A 15,850-nucleotide genomic window follows, 5' to 3' on the forward strand; every position below is an offset into this window, starting at 1 on the left:
TGTTGGTGACCTTGTGACCTCATCACAAAAGTCCTTTATTACATGTATGTCACTCTAATTATCATCTTCCACGTTATTTACTATACTGTTTATTGTAGGTTCCCTTTCATATCCATTCTTGTGTCAGTCATTTCTACAGTAGGACGAGACGTTAGCTTCTTTTCATTTTTCCGTCTCTCAGTATTTTGTCGCTTTAACCCTCCTTTTATTCCCCTCTGTTTGACCTGTAGAGATTTTTGTAGTCTGTGATTACAGACATTAACAGAGACAAGATATTGAATCATTCTTGATTTTCTTTCTGATATATTTTGTTCTATACCCCTCTCCAGGTCTTTCCTCTCATAGCCTTCACAATATTACTGACGATCTTCTGAATTGTTTTTGTTACACCAGTCCTGTTGATAGTGCTGTCTTCTTTCCTTGTCATGTTATTTAACGTTTCCTTAATCTGCTGTATCAGCCCTGATATTTTCGTCTATTGCAACACTCTGCCTCGTAGAAGGTCTTCCTCCAAATCTGCCTGTCTTGTTGTGAGTAGCCATGGTTGTAGCACTGCAGGTACAGGTTAATTCAATAAAAACCCTATAGATAAGCCCAGCTAGGTATAATCCAAGTTCACAGTTCACGGACACCACAGTTATTTGGTCGTTTTCATAAAAAATTATAGAAAACCAAACATAATTTCCATAAGCAGAACTATTCAACTTGAGTAGTTATCGCCCGAAGGGATCATTATCACATTCATAACGATAGTTTTCGTTGTTTATCTACTAGACATGTGTAACTGTTCCATTTTCTATGTCTACATGTGATCGTTTGCAATTTACTTGTGTCTTGATAAAGGGGCAGGTTGCCTCGAAAATTGCCTTTTATCGTTTAAGGAAGTTTTATTGTCACAATTTTTTGAAATATCTAAATAAGGTAAAGTAGAGCGCTTGTAGTCTAATGCCTTTGGTATGTCACATTTAAACACTGAAATATTTAAAATTTGCAATTTCTTCTTTCTACCCCATGTTCAACATTAGACACAATTAGCTGCAATAATTTAAGGAAGTAATGCAGTTTGGAAGTTTCGTGTACATTGGTGGGGGAGGTGAGGAAGATGTGGAGATGGTCACTGAGGAAGATGAGAAAGAACTTGTACCATCAACATCACAGCCCAAAGGCGATGTAAGTTATATAAACCTACATTTTTCGGGAGAAATAAATCCGAGCTTGCCAAGCGGAAAAATAGGTTAAACAAATTGGACTCAATTTTCCTTATTAGAAGGGTGGGGTCAATGCGAACTAGGTTTAATTTAGACCCGAGGCCATTGAAATTCATGCCATGTTTATCAGAGTATGAGTCGTCCATACCTCGTAGTAAGTACACCCATATCTGTTCAGCAGAAACACTAACACCTGTACATGTAATGTCGAATATGAATTAAACATTTCCTGTATTGAATTAATCTGCCTTTGGAAATAATTAATAAATATCAATGCATGCACATTTATAGTTAAATGAATTATCTTAATGTCTTCAATTGATTCAAAAGGAGAATTTGTTTTATTAATATTCATGCTGTGTTGGTCAGTCATGCCTGCTGGACATCCTGGACACGGCCGGTCAAGAGGAATATTCTGTGGTTAGGGATCAGTACACACGTACTGGGGATGCTTTTCTCCTGGTGTATTGTATAACTGACCGGTCAAGCTTTGAGGAGGCGGAGGCGATCTATGACATGTTACTGGAAATCAAGGGAGGTAACCATGTTCCAGCGGTGAGCCAAATTTCATCAATTGATAATATATACAGCTATTTCCTGCCAATTTGTCAACAGTCAAAACTATTTTCCTAACATGTAGGTCCCAATACAGAGGGGGAATTGTTTTTACTATTGACTGATAAGAAAGGTATGAAGCAATTGTTTAATCTTTTATCTTAATCCAAAATTTTCAAAAAAATTAAAACAGGTCATTGTCAGGAAAGACACTTCATTATACTCATTTGAATGCTTATGCACTTAGATGGCCCACACTGGTCCAATCTGATTAAAATCAGCTGTTACATAGCTACGTTTACTAAGCACTACGGCTCAGTCAACTATTGACCGTATTGATATGATTTTCTAGCTATTTTCCCAAGAAACAACAAAAATACATCCTGTACATGATATTTACATTTACATATAGAGTCTGGTAACAGCATTTATTCTCTGTACGGTCATTTTGTTTCTAAATCCAGTTTTTGGTTACTTGACTGGATGTCTGGTAAGACGTGTAATAAACATGAACTTGAATGTATTTAGTCAGTTCGTGAAGAAAATGGTAAAACATATCTTTTTATTCAATCATCTTATTTTAATTGATTATTGATGTATTTATAATATATCGTATTCGGTCGCTTTATTTACACCATAATTTTTTTTTTCATTCACAGCTCCCTTTAAAAACACCATCATCAGATGACAGACATACTGCTACCCTTGGTGTTTGATAGTTAAAGTTTATTAACTCTCTCTTTTAATATCTACCAAAATTACAAAAATTAATTAAGAAAAGTGAAGCCATATTTCATAAATACAACTTATCAATGTAGCAGACAACTGTTCAGAGAAGAAAAACATCTTTTGTTAATCATCATAATTTAATACACATTGTTTGTATTTGTAATCAGGTTTTGTGTGGCAACAAACTTGATCTGGATGCAACACGAAATGTCTCCCATGACGAAGGCAAAGTATTGGCTCAGAAACTAAGGATTCCTTTCATAGAAACTTCCGCTAAAGATGGGACAAATATCAGACAGGTTTTTGAAGTACTGGTGAAAGAAGTTCCCAGATTGCAGCCCTCATACAAGGTATGAATGGTTCGTTATATACCGGTTCATTTGATTCAACAGCAATTTATATTTTAATTGCTATTATCGGTAAGGAATTTAATACTTATATCGACAAGCTGACATGTGCATATACAGGTTAAATCTAGGGCTAAAAAGGAAACATTGGCGTGTAATCTACGGAAGGACACTACAGCTTTCTTCACTTGACTCTAATTTAAACACAAGGATTCGTTAAAAACGATGAGGTGCATCAAATGGGTCGTACGTATATATCCTTAAACAAGGGACGAAGGTAACTTTCTGGCCAACCTGGGGGACGTTTTTCAAGCAAAATCTGCAACCCGTCTCGGTGAAAGAAAGAATGAAAGTAAGTGTTGTATCGAACTCCTGGGTTTCAACCAAAAAATATCAAAATCATATACTCTAGTAATCCAGTAGATGTTTAGTCTGGTTTCTCACACGTTACAATATTACATATCAGGTGGTCATCCTAGGGAGTGGAGCAGTTGGAAAGTCAGCCGTCATTCTGCGATATATCACCAATAAATTTGTTGATTGTTATGACCCAACTATCGAGGACTCCTACAGAAAAAATGTCACAATTCCTGGCCTAAGAGAAAGACATCGGGAATCCAGTATGTATGGCATGTGATTAGGGAATTAGATCAAGATCTGTACCCTTGATAGTTCACCTTCCCGAAGGACACGTAAGCTTACAAGCTTATGCCGTTTTGCATTTTCGATCGACTGTTCGGCATCCGTCCAGCATAATTTTTTACCCTTTAAACAATTTAGTCTCAATAACCTAGAGGCTTAGAATCCTGATATGGGGGTGAACGCCTACAAATTTTCTTCAAATGAATAACATCGACTCTCATATAAGGTGATGGCTAAAATCAGCAAAAATCTTGAAAGTATCCCTTTTTCAACAACCAAGAGATCCAGAGGGCTGATATTGAGTCTTTATATATATCATAATTGGGCTGTAGAGATACCAAGTTTGTTCGAATGTTTGTCACAGAAGTCGAAGTCTTTTAGGTAAAGTTCTGTAGATACATTTGTAGTATTGACATATAACTAAGGCACAGAATTAGGTCAAGGACTGAAACCTAATATGCATGTACACTTAGGGAATCAAGTTTGGTCAAGGGAAGCACTAACATTATAGAAAGCACAAAATTAGGTCAAGTACATGGCTGTAACATTATAAGGAACAACTATTATTTGGAAGAAAATAATTGGTTTATGGATAATAATTAGGGAAGGACAATGACAAGGACAATTGTAATATGTCTCAACATCATTTCTAAAACATGCTCACGCTTAGGTATCGACATTGATGCATTTAATTCTCATGTCTATACTGTGAATGCCAGAAGTTCACTAACATACCGTGGTTTACTGTTAATAACAGTTAAATATTTAACTTTACAGATACACAGCGACGGTTAAAGCGTCTTAGGCAACACGCAGCTACATCTAATAATGCTGATAGGCTGTACGACCCAAAACTATCTTATCAAATGAACCTTTGTCTTGGCTTTAAAGTTGGGTCTAAACCTGAACAGAAGAGGTTAGCCTTAAAGTCTTGTTTGAAATGTCGACCACTACCAGACTCCCCTGGTCATTTTGCCCCGAAGGAATCCAAGAAGTGCGAGAAAGCCACCAGTAATGTGGTTCTTGTTTCCCTAAAGACTCTGGATGATCCGCTGGCTACGGCCACAGGGGACCCTGTAAAATGTGACTGTCATGCCGTCCTCTCCTCAATCTCAAACACGGTACAAGATGACGAAAACATCAAATGGAATTGGTAATTAGTTTAGTCAATAACTACATGTATATAGTAGATTTGTCCCCAAAATTATATTTGTTATTTTATATAGATAATGCTTTAAGAAAATTTCATAAACCGGTACTGCATAGTTGTTAAATTTCAGAGGGTTGTTTTTCACGGTTCTTTCCGTCGGAAATACGAGGGCCGATCGATATGTTGTGAGCCTCGTTCTGAAGGGGGTACTCAAGGATGTTCATCTATTCTCTGACTATAAATGGCCGTGTACCCATGGACTGGTCTCATTTGGTTAGTTATATCGAAGAGATAGCACTCTAAAGCAAACAAGACAATCGGCTTTTGCAAAATGGACAATATCGGTGAAAGAGAAGTGATCTAATATTTGCATACAAAAAGTTGAACACCTTAGGATATCCATAATGATATATTTACATTCCTAATGTGGTTTGCTGATATGAACATACCAAGTGAGAACAACAAACATATGACCATGAATACACTATGAAAACCGTATGAAAACATTGTCTCTCGTGCAAATCACCTGATTGATCGGGTCATATTAATACGCCATTGACAGTAAAACAGGAAGAGTAGCTTCCCTTGGATCGATAACGTTGGTACGAAAATATATATGATTTGAATTGAATGATTGTATTTAATATTATTTTTACTTTAATACTTCTTTCTTTTTGTTTCATACAAAATTAAACAAAAAAGACCGGAAAATGCGGAACGACATTAAAACAATGGCATGGTGCATAGGCGGGATCTCCCGGCTGTTCTCATAATTTGGCGTTTCGTCGTATACATGACAAATTTGTCTTTTTAATAAAATTTCTCGTTTTCTCGATATAAATTTTTTAAATCAAGGTTATGTAAATATATGAATTGAATAGATTTTTTAGCTCGTCTCTTCGAAGAAGAGTGAGAGCTTATGTCGTCACTCCGGCGCCGGCGTCGGCGTCGGCGTTGGTTTTCCAAATGTTAAATTTTTGGTGCAAGTGTTGAAAGGCAAAGTAATTTATGGTAATATGGTCCCTGTGGGGGTCAAACTATCCCCTGCCGGAGTTAAACTAAAAGATTTTTTGGAAAAAACAGATTTTTGAAAATTTTTGGACTTAGAAAACTTTTGCGTTAAGTTTTTGGTGCAAGTGTTGAAAGGTATTAATACATCACTTTATAATTGTACTAGGGTGCTGATAATTGGCAATAGATTCCCTCTGGGGTTAGACTATCCCCTGCCAGAGTAAAACTGAAAGATTTTTTTGGGAAAAAACCAGAATTTTCAAATTTTTGGACTTAGAATATTTCTGCGTTAAGTTTTTGGTGCAAGTGTTGAAAGGTATTAATACATCACTTTATAATTGTACTAGGGTCCTGATAATTGGCAATAGAGTCCCTCTGGGGGTTAGACTATCCCCTGTTAGAGTAAAACCGAAAGATTATTTTGGGAAAAAACCAGAATTTTCAAATTTTTGGACTTAGAATATTTCTGCGTTAAGTTTTTGGTGCAAGTGTTGAAAGGTATTAATACATCACTTTATAATTGTACTAGGGTGCTGATAATTGGCAATAGAGTCCCTATGGAGTAAGACAATCCCTTCCTGGAGTAAAACTTTAAAAAAAAATTGATTTTTTCTTTTTAAATCTGTGTTTTTTTTGTTTTTGCTTTTAAATCTTTGGACTTTGTGTTAAGTTTATGTTGTGAGTGTTGAAAGATATAGTAATACATGTGGGGGGTTAAACTATCCCTTGACGGAGTTAAACTGAAAGATTGTTTTGGGGGAATAAACACATTTTAAAAAATTTTGTGCAAATGTTGAAAGCTATTAACACGTCACTTTATGATGTACTAGGGTGCTGATATTAGGTAAAAGAGTCCCTATGGAATTACACTATCCCTTCTTGGGGTGAAACTGAAAATAAAACAATGTTGAAATGCTCACAAAAGACAATTTATACTGGTCCACATTTTTCAAGGGAGAAAACTGTCATTAGGATAATATTTTGTCAAAAAATTGAAGAAATATGTCCAAAAGCAATTACATTTGTATTTAATATATTCATTTAGCAACAGCATGAATTCACAAAACATAATCTGATCAAGTAAACAATATAAATATTATTAATGCAATTTGCGAAACCATTCCAATTAATATATTTTAATTATGTATTGACAAACATTTGCGAGACGAGCTATGCTGTTCTCCAACAGCTCTTGTTTAATTTTCATTGCGGCTATGAATACCAGTAGCTAGCTACATATCCCGTGGCGCGCGGTAGATAAAATATCTATTCAATCAATATATGGCAGCAACACTAGGGAATGGTGCCCCTACATTTGCTACAGTGAAAAGGTGAATGGCGGAATTTAAGCGTGGCCTTGAGGATGACCCCCATCCTGGAAGGTCTGTCAATGCTGTAAACTAAAGAAAAGGCAATAAAGTTCCTGATATTGTTATGACGTACAGACGAGTCACAGACAAATATACATGTATAGCCAGTAGAGGTGGCATTTCATAGGAAGGAGTACATTCCAATCTGACTGAGGATCTTGCAATGGGAAAGCTTTTGGCCCAGTTGGTGCCAAGGGATCTGACAATTGATCAGAAGCACAACAGGCGGACAATATCGCGCGCTAATCTTAACCTTTTTGAGGAAGTTCCTGCCAACTTTCTTCAGTGATTTGTCTCGGATGAAACATGGGTCCATCATTTTACCTCAGAGGCCAAACAACAATCAAAACAATGCAAGCACACTGGCTCTCCCTCGCCAAAAAAGGCAAAGACTGTTCCATCAGCTGGAAATGGTATGGCCTCGGTTTTCTGGGATGCAGATGGTATTCTGCTGATAGATTATATCCAAAATGGCACATACTTTGCTTCATTTCTAAGGCAGTTACGGGGAAATATTAAGTTTAAGCGTCGAGTAAAGCTAACTAAAGTGTGTTATTCTATCAGGACAATGCTCCTTTTCTCGAGTTTGCCATTGCTATGGCTGCCATTCACGATTGCGGCTTTAGATTGATTAAGCATCCGCCTTATTCATCTGATTTCGCTCCAACAGACTTTCATCTATTTCCAAATTCTGAATAAGCTATATTAGGCTCCCATTTTCAGTCCGATGATGACGTCATATACATTTTTGTATGCAGTGGATGATTTTCCGAACATCCAAGAAAAAGACTTCTATAAGAGTGGCATTGAGGCCCTTAAACACCGCGGGCAAAAGTATATAATACTGAAGAGGATTATGTTGAAAATAATACATATGTCCGGAAAAATTCAAATCCTTCAATATAAGGCTCACAACATATCATTCAGCTCTCGTAGTTCCCAGGTATCAAATTTCGATACTGCCGGAGTTACAATCACATTCACTGTCTTCACGTCATCTCCGATACTCAAGGGCATCCAATGCAATTATTCGAAAAGTTTGTGGTTCTAGAAGCTCATCATGCTTCAAATGAACTTTAAGATTGACCGTATGAAAATGACTCCTAAGAATAACATTCTTTCCGTTTGCCTGTAAATCTGTGAAATATTAAATCGGGTCATAAGTTTTTGATCCGATGGGCTACATGTATGTGATTATGCATTCAAAATTGGGTTTAAATAAAGCTTTAGGTAATCACAAATTCACAAAATCATTTCACAGTGAATTTTGCCAAAAAGAAAATATAATACCAAACACCAAGAAAGAGGAGGTTCCTACCGAGTCTGTAATAGACTACACTATGTCCCCACCGGCCCCTTCCGACCCCGAGGCGGGGCAGCAGACAGGAGTAGCAGGAGAAAAGGAGAAACTTCATACGGGAAAAGGCTACACCATCTATTGTATTGATATTAGTGGATCCATGAGTAATACCACTAAACTTCCGGAACTACAAAGTAAGTTCTAACAGTAAACTAACCACAAATAACTCCCTACCCACAATAAACCCTACTGACAAATATCCAATATCCACAAATAACCACACAAAAAAAACTACCCACAAAAAAAACCTACCAACAAAAACACTCTTCCCACAAATAACCCCTACCCACAAAAAAAAACCACTACCGACAAATTCCCTATACCCATAAAACCCACAAAAACAACCTTCCCACAGTATGCCCTTTGTATAATCATAAGTTTAAAATATGGTTAAAAAATGAGCCCTCCCTTAACTTTGATACACTTTTTATTTTCTAAGTAGAGGAGGTACTTATTTGATGATAAATGCAGTAACTTTAAAAGAATTTCGTGAAAGGCACTGTATTGTCAGCATGTCCAATCCATATACCTTCTTTTCTAATTCATCATTAAACCACAATGAAATTTTATCAGAAGTTAAGCCATTGAATTTAACAATTAATATATACCTTTGATTGTAAATAATATATCATATATTTTGGTGTTGTGTGATTCTTGAATGCAACATTTATATCAATATTATTAGGATGAGTCAAGGAATTAATTAGAATTTAAAAAAAAAATGTTAATTTATTATAATAAATGTACCTGTTTTCCGTAGTTGCATGGAAGAAAGCCAGAACCCAGTCATCCAACTTTGACACTCATGTAACAAGGCTTGCTGCAATTCAGGAGGCGTTAAAAAGGTATGGAATGCAAGTCTACCAATGAATTTCCCATTAGAAAAGGAGCATATTATAACATGTTTTCTTTTGTTTTTCTTGGAAAATGGGGTGTGCTAATGACCAAAAATACACTGGTTAAATGTGATCTATCTTGAAATTAAAAGCTTCAAATAAAGCTGACAGGGCAATCATTTCTTTGCAAATAGAATGTGAAGAAATGTTGACACCTTGTTGATCTTAAAAGACGCTTAGCTGCCTTGTCTTGTGTAATAGTGTCAAAGATCGGGGCAGGCTTATTATTTACAAATCTTATGCTAATGTTATTTCATTGCTCTTTGATAAATGCGGCAAAACGGAGAAAGGGCTTATTTGTGGACAGGGGCTTATTAACAGATAAATAAGAAGCTGTGTTTGTTTGCAATGAATTTCCAACTAGATCCTCATGGACACTTTCCAATTTGCGAATGTCCTTATGTACACTTCCAAAATAGATAATGCCCCCTGCATACTTCCAAACTAGAGAATATACCCATGCACACTTACCAACTAGATGCTATCCTCAGGGACACTTCCTAACCAGAGAATGTTATCATTAACACTTCCAAACTAGAGAAATCCTGATGCACACTTTCCAACTAGAGGGTTTACTTCTGTAACATTCCCTTGAAACATTTTGAACCGCCGTTATAAAATGGATTCTGATTATTATGAATTCAGTTGCGTTTATCTGCGATATTATACACTTTTTACCATGTCCTTCTTTGGTATTTTGAAATATTGTTTTATGCATACTAATAATATTGAAATGATCTACCAGACAACTTGAGCGGCTGAAACTGGAAAATCCTGACAGGCGAGTAATCCTGATACAATTCGACGGAGATGTGACCATCATAGGGGATGGAAGTCAGGAACCGTTCCAAGTCGATAGGCACATCACACACTCATTTAGCAAGCTTAAACGTAGTGGTCAACAATATGCCCAGCAAATGGACATCCGTACCCTTGGAGAAAGTTACGAGTAAGTTCCTCACACATTCCAAAAATGCGGGAAAGTTCGTATGAGATAAATGAACTTTAGGATAAATAGTGTGATACCAGATGATTTATTTCACTATATCAAATATCCATTATACGGACTTGAATGTAACATTGAGCCAAATTCAGGACTTCAATTTACAATGTTAAGCAATTTATTTCAAGTCAATTAGTCATAAAGCCGCTCACTCCCAAATATCCTAAATTCTAGTTGCACACATGTATTAATGGCAATCCAAGATGCTTATTCATGTTCTTTTTACACTAAATGAAAATGGGACTGGACGCTTGACCGGAGGAATCCATAAGACATCAGTGTATGAAAATAACTCGAATTTATTCTTATCCCGTGATTTGTCACGGAGCTGATAACTAGGCCATAGCATCGTATGCTACATATCGAATATAAGTATACGTGTCTAATAGTGCCTTCATTAAACATATTAGCAAACTATTCTCGTAATAACTGATCAATATAAATAAACTTACAACCGAATACTTAATTTGAAGATAAAGCAATATACATACAACAAAAAATCGATAAAATTCAGATCGGTGAAGTTGACAATGTTCGAGGGAGACGGAAAAAGCTAGCAAGCAATCCAATAGACGTCCGGCGAAATCGAAATTCGAGTCTATTCCTTTTTCACCTCTTTCCAACGAATCAATTCTTTTCCTAAGGAAATCCTGGGGTTTTGCCGATTCCAGTTCCTTTTACGTTGCTTTTCAGCAGAATCTGTCTGCGTTTTGTCAGGCCCACGCTTTCGACGTTCCGCCATTTTGTGTTGACTGATAACTCGCCTGTTGCATTGTGGGACTAGTTTGAATAGAAAAAGGACAAAGTTATTACTTTTGGGAATTTCCCGTTTACTTTCATACATGCACATGTCCCGCCAATTTATGATTCGCTATAATTTGTTAGGTAAATATTAAGTCTAAAAACTGTAAAGAAGTCAAAATGCTACTATATAAAAATTTCTTTGGGTGTATAAACAAATGGAAATACAGATATTTATGATATAAAAGAAAGATAACTGTATGTGATATTAAAGTAAGTAGTTTGTATGTGATATTAAAGGAAGTAGTTTGTATGTGATATTAAAGGAAGTAGTTTGTATGTGATATTAAAGGAAGTAGTTTGTATGTGATATTAAAGGAAGTAGTTTGTATGTGATATTAAAGGAAGTAGTTTGTATGTGCTATAGAAGGAATGATTGTGATGACCTTTTTTACGATGCAGTGACCTTATAGAGAAAATCAATAGCATGCGTACAAAGCATAAAACAGCCCTCGGACCAGCGCTAGCAACAGCTATCGGCATGGTCACCGGAACCAAAGGTTCAGAGGTTATCCTGTGTACTGATGGTGCCCCAAACAGTGGCGTCGGTAAAATGAACAGCCCTGACTCCAGTTGTAAGGGTTTTTACACCAAGGTAAGATATATTAAATAATGTTTTTCAAAGTAGAAAATCACACGTTTGTTAGTATTTTCAAGTGTGGTGAAATAAACACTTTAAATACAAACGAACACCGACGAAAACTTAATGTCAATTTAGTCACTGTACAATCAGAGAACTCAGTATTGTAAGATTTTTCAATGAATTCTGGACTAAAGAAATAATAGATTAAACAGATTACCCGATTCATGACAAAATAATATCTTCGAAATATTATTGTAATATTTTGATAGGTCTCATTGTTATATAAATAAGGTGATACCAATTGCTGTCACCTTCGCTAGAAAGGGGGCGCATTAGCTCAGACAATTCAAGCACTGGCCTACATACTTCGGGTGAAGATCCGAATGGCATTGTTCGACGCTTCCTTCCAAAGGCAGTTTGCGTTCCTTAAGAAGATGAGAAACACACCGGTCTGGGATGTCATGGTTTTTTCTTTTGGTAATCCAGTTTATTCCTAACGCGCCGAAGGCATGATACATCCCTTCTCTATGTTTTTCAATGAGGTATTCACCAGCTACTACAAGGAGACCCCTTCCTCAAACTTACCTTCGAACATAATCAAATTGCTAGCCAAGGGTGTTCAAAATCGAATATTCCTTTGAAAAAGAAAATGAGATTTTTATATCGAACACCGTTGATAGCAAAATCGCATTGATATATATGTATATATATATAAAGGGATGTACTGATGTCGTCTTGTAGGCTGGTAACTACACTAAAGAACATGGAATAGTTGTTTCGATCATTGCTGTTGACGGGGAACCTGTCGGACTTGAGAATGTGTCTCCCTGCGCCAATATTTCTGGTGGAAACGTTGATGTCCTTGACCCTCTTGAGATTATGAGACAGTTACGTCTGATTTCCCAAAACTTCATCGTGGCAACATCTGTATGTATGGAATTCCATCTTCATCCTGAACTTGAGATCGATGACAACGACTTTCCAAAGGTCAGTGAATATATTCAGAAAGATCCAATGTTTGCAAAACATAATTCAATGCATGGATTTTAATTAAATGAGATAACTTTGTCATCACAACGGTGGGTGATTGGTTATAAGCAGAACATTCATTATAATTATGTCCATCAAACTCTCACACAGATTGCTTTTGATCTCTTTCTTCTTAATATTAAGTCCCCCCACATTTTCTTCTTTGAAATGTAAATGTAAACAATGGCGTCATTTTATGTTGGAAAAGCAAAATGATCGCCTCTGATTGTTCGAAATTTAGCCATCGTCCGATTTTGATAAAATTCGGTATGTATGTACATGTACACCATGTGACAACGATCGATTTTCGTAATATCAGTTTAACATTTAAACAAAATGGTCGAAATTTGCATCAAGGTTTCCGTCAATTTTTCTTGACAATCAGAGGGTGGAATTCAACATTGCATGAGTGTTCGTTTAGGACCGGCGGTGCGCACGGAACTGCGGTGTTCATGTTTAGAAATATGCATTAGGAGTATTAGCGGCCTGTGAATAGACTACAGCCGCATTGGTTTCGTTGTCAAAGCAACCACACTAATGCTTCTGATTGGTCAAAAGTTAAATATTGTTCGATTTAAATACAAAATTAGTATAAAGGGTTATTAATCAGCCAATTTCACATTAGCCCTGTTTTTAGGCCAAGGTCGGTCATATTGGCCCGAGGCCAATTTTGATGAAAATTGGAACATGCAAAGTAGGTGTAGTATGACATTTCAAACACTATTGCTATATCAACGTCTTCATTTACGACTTAAGGGGTCGTTTGGGGGACATACTGTACGAGAGTAAAATAAACACTTTTTACTTATTTACAGGGCAGCAGTCGTATTATTAAGGAAGTAGGTAATGCCACCAGAGACACAGATGTTACATTCTTTTTCAAACGGAAAAATACCGACAAGGATTTGGAAGTGGATTGTCTCCCTTTTCAGGTAATTTTTTCTTTGGTTTTAAAACTAAATTATAGATATTAACTATAACAGTTTTGATTTAGATTCTTGTGTACAATGTAACATCCCCTAACCGATCACCTTGAAATCAAACGATATGGCGATGCACGGAACTGATCTGTCTTCCTCATAGTTATAAAAAAAAAAACTATCAGTCTGAATTCTTCATAACGAACCAATTGTATGTAATAATTTCCCTATGGCTATACACTTTCCATATCTATTGTTGGAATTATCATGTGTGCTGTCAGAGGGAATTAGTATGAGTATTGTCAGAGGTAGCCAATCTATGTATTGAGAGTATCAGTATGTATATTGAGGGAATAAGTATGTGTTTACTCTAACTGTGACACCAGTAAATAAAATGTGAGTGCATGCGTATCGGTGAAAAGCCATAGAGGCATTCAAATTCTTTCTCAAATGTTTGCTTGGTTTTGATGACTGATTACTAATTACTTTCTGTACTTAAAAGGGGCTCAGCTCGCAGTGGAAATGTTTTGAAATTATTTAGTAAAGGGGTTTGTTCAGAGAAATCTTATTTGTATCATTTAAGATTAATCTATTCTGTCGTATTAGTCCCTCATACTGGGAACTTGGGAGACTATACTTTTCCGTTATATCCGTCCATCCTTCCGTCTATTCTTCAGTTATCCCTAAGTAAAAGATGCTTCATCTTAAACCTATCACTCGGATTAATGCCAATAGGGGACGGCTATTTGCTGAATGGTCTTGTTTCACAATGTAGCTTAATTTTAGGTTCGTGTGAGTTTTACATTGAAAGATGGACGCAAAATGTTGAGGATCATCAGTAAATCCATGAAAGTCACAAACGACCGAGCTAAGATGGAGGAGGTGAGTTGTAACAGGGTCTTCACTTGTAAGGACGAACATCTCTATTATATTATAACTGTACTATAATTTTTCCTCAAATAAGCAGCTTCCCTAGTGTAAAAGTTTACCATATATATCATTGAATAAGCTACATACCCTAGTTTAAAAAATTAGTGTTAAAGTTTAGGTAGAGCGTATCACTTAGTGTGGACTGCAATACATAATATTTAGTGGCAGATATTATATGAAAAGAAAAACAACATTTGTAATACAAGTTAGTTAAACGGGAGTGTTTTGTCCTAATCATTGAAATATTAGCAGGATTACAATTTCATTCCACTAACAGGAGATGAATATTGCCGTGGTGGGGCTGGCTACGGCACAGAAAACGGCTGATTTAGCTTCCAAGGGAAAAGTGGCAGAAGCAAGACATAAATTGTGAGTTGTCTTATCATTCATCACAACATATTCTATAATATTGCTGCTGAAGTTTTGAAACTCGTTTTACATTAGAGTGTCCTCTGTTGTCTGGTTACGCTTCATCTGTGTTGTGGATGGGATGGGGATTGTCCGGTTACGATATATATCTGTGTTGTGGATGGGATGGGGATTGTCTGGTTAATCTTTATCCCTATGTTGTGGATGGGATGGGGATTGTCCTGTTACGCTAAGTCCCTATGTTGTTGCTGGGATGGAAATTGTTTGGTTACGCTATATCCCTATGTTATGGATGGGATGGGGACTGTCTGGTTACGATATATCCCTATGTTGTGGATGGGATGGGGGTTGTCTGGTTAAGCTATATCCCTATGTTGGTGATGGTCCTTCTTCCTGAGTGAATATTTCAGAGGCATACATATATACATGTAGCTGCAAGTATATAGGATAGGATAGGCGGTTATGTGTGTAGTAGAGCGTGAGTTCAGGGCATGAGACATAAAATTGTCTTCCATCATCATTTCTGTGGTATTATATATACATATCTATTGTTAATAATATACACTTGAAGATTTTAAATGGGTCTAGATTGTATTAGCCTGGCAAGATCCATTTCGCTATTCATGTCCGAACGTCTTATACAAGGTACACTCTTACAGAATATCATTTTTCACTGTCCTTGAATAAACATCATAGTTTGCTGTTTCAGCAGAAACAACATATTTTATTTTTCTAGAAGACGTCCGATTCCACTGTTTAAGAAAAAAAGTATATTGCTATATTTTCTGTTCTAGAAGACACAACAGATTTAACCAAAGTCGGTCAACCATTTATTCAGTATTGGGTTGGAACTAACCACTTGACCAGTAGAGTGTCATCGGGCTGATCACTGGCTGCAATTAATGCATTAACTAATTTTCTCAACAGGACCTCCGTGAACAGAATGT

At 36.4% G+C, this 15,850-nt stretch overlaps 1 protein-coding gene across 1 annotated transcript; it reads left to right on the plus strand.

Moving 5' to 3' along the window:
• Positions 1-964: 964 nt before the first annotated feature.
• Positions 965-14,903, plus strand: LOC117320559 (circularly permutated Ras protein 1-like; the record flags this gene model as incomplete). Its single annotated transcript, XM_033875123.1, has 13 exons — positions 965-1,170; positions 1,578-1,763; positions 2,660-2,842; positions 3,306-3,459; positions 4,259-4,634; positions 8,274-8,506; positions 9,133-9,217; positions 10,014-10,217; positions 11,475-11,667; positions 12,397-12,642; positions 13,500-13,616; positions 14,391-14,486; positions 14,812-14,903. Coding segments are annotated over exons 1-13 (2,279 nt in total), but the record flags the coding sequence as incomplete, so codon positions are not given.
• Between the last annotated feature and the right edge of the window lie 947 nt (positions 14,904-15,850).

The sequence above is a fragment of the Pecten maximus genome, unplaced genomic scaffold (genome assembly GCF_902652985.1).
Source record: "Pecten maximus unplaced genomic scaffold, xPecMax1.1, whole genome shotgun sequence".
Taxonomy (NCBI): domain Eukaryota; kingdom Metazoa; phylum Mollusca; class Bivalvia; order Pectinida; family Pectinidae; genus Pecten; species Pecten maximus.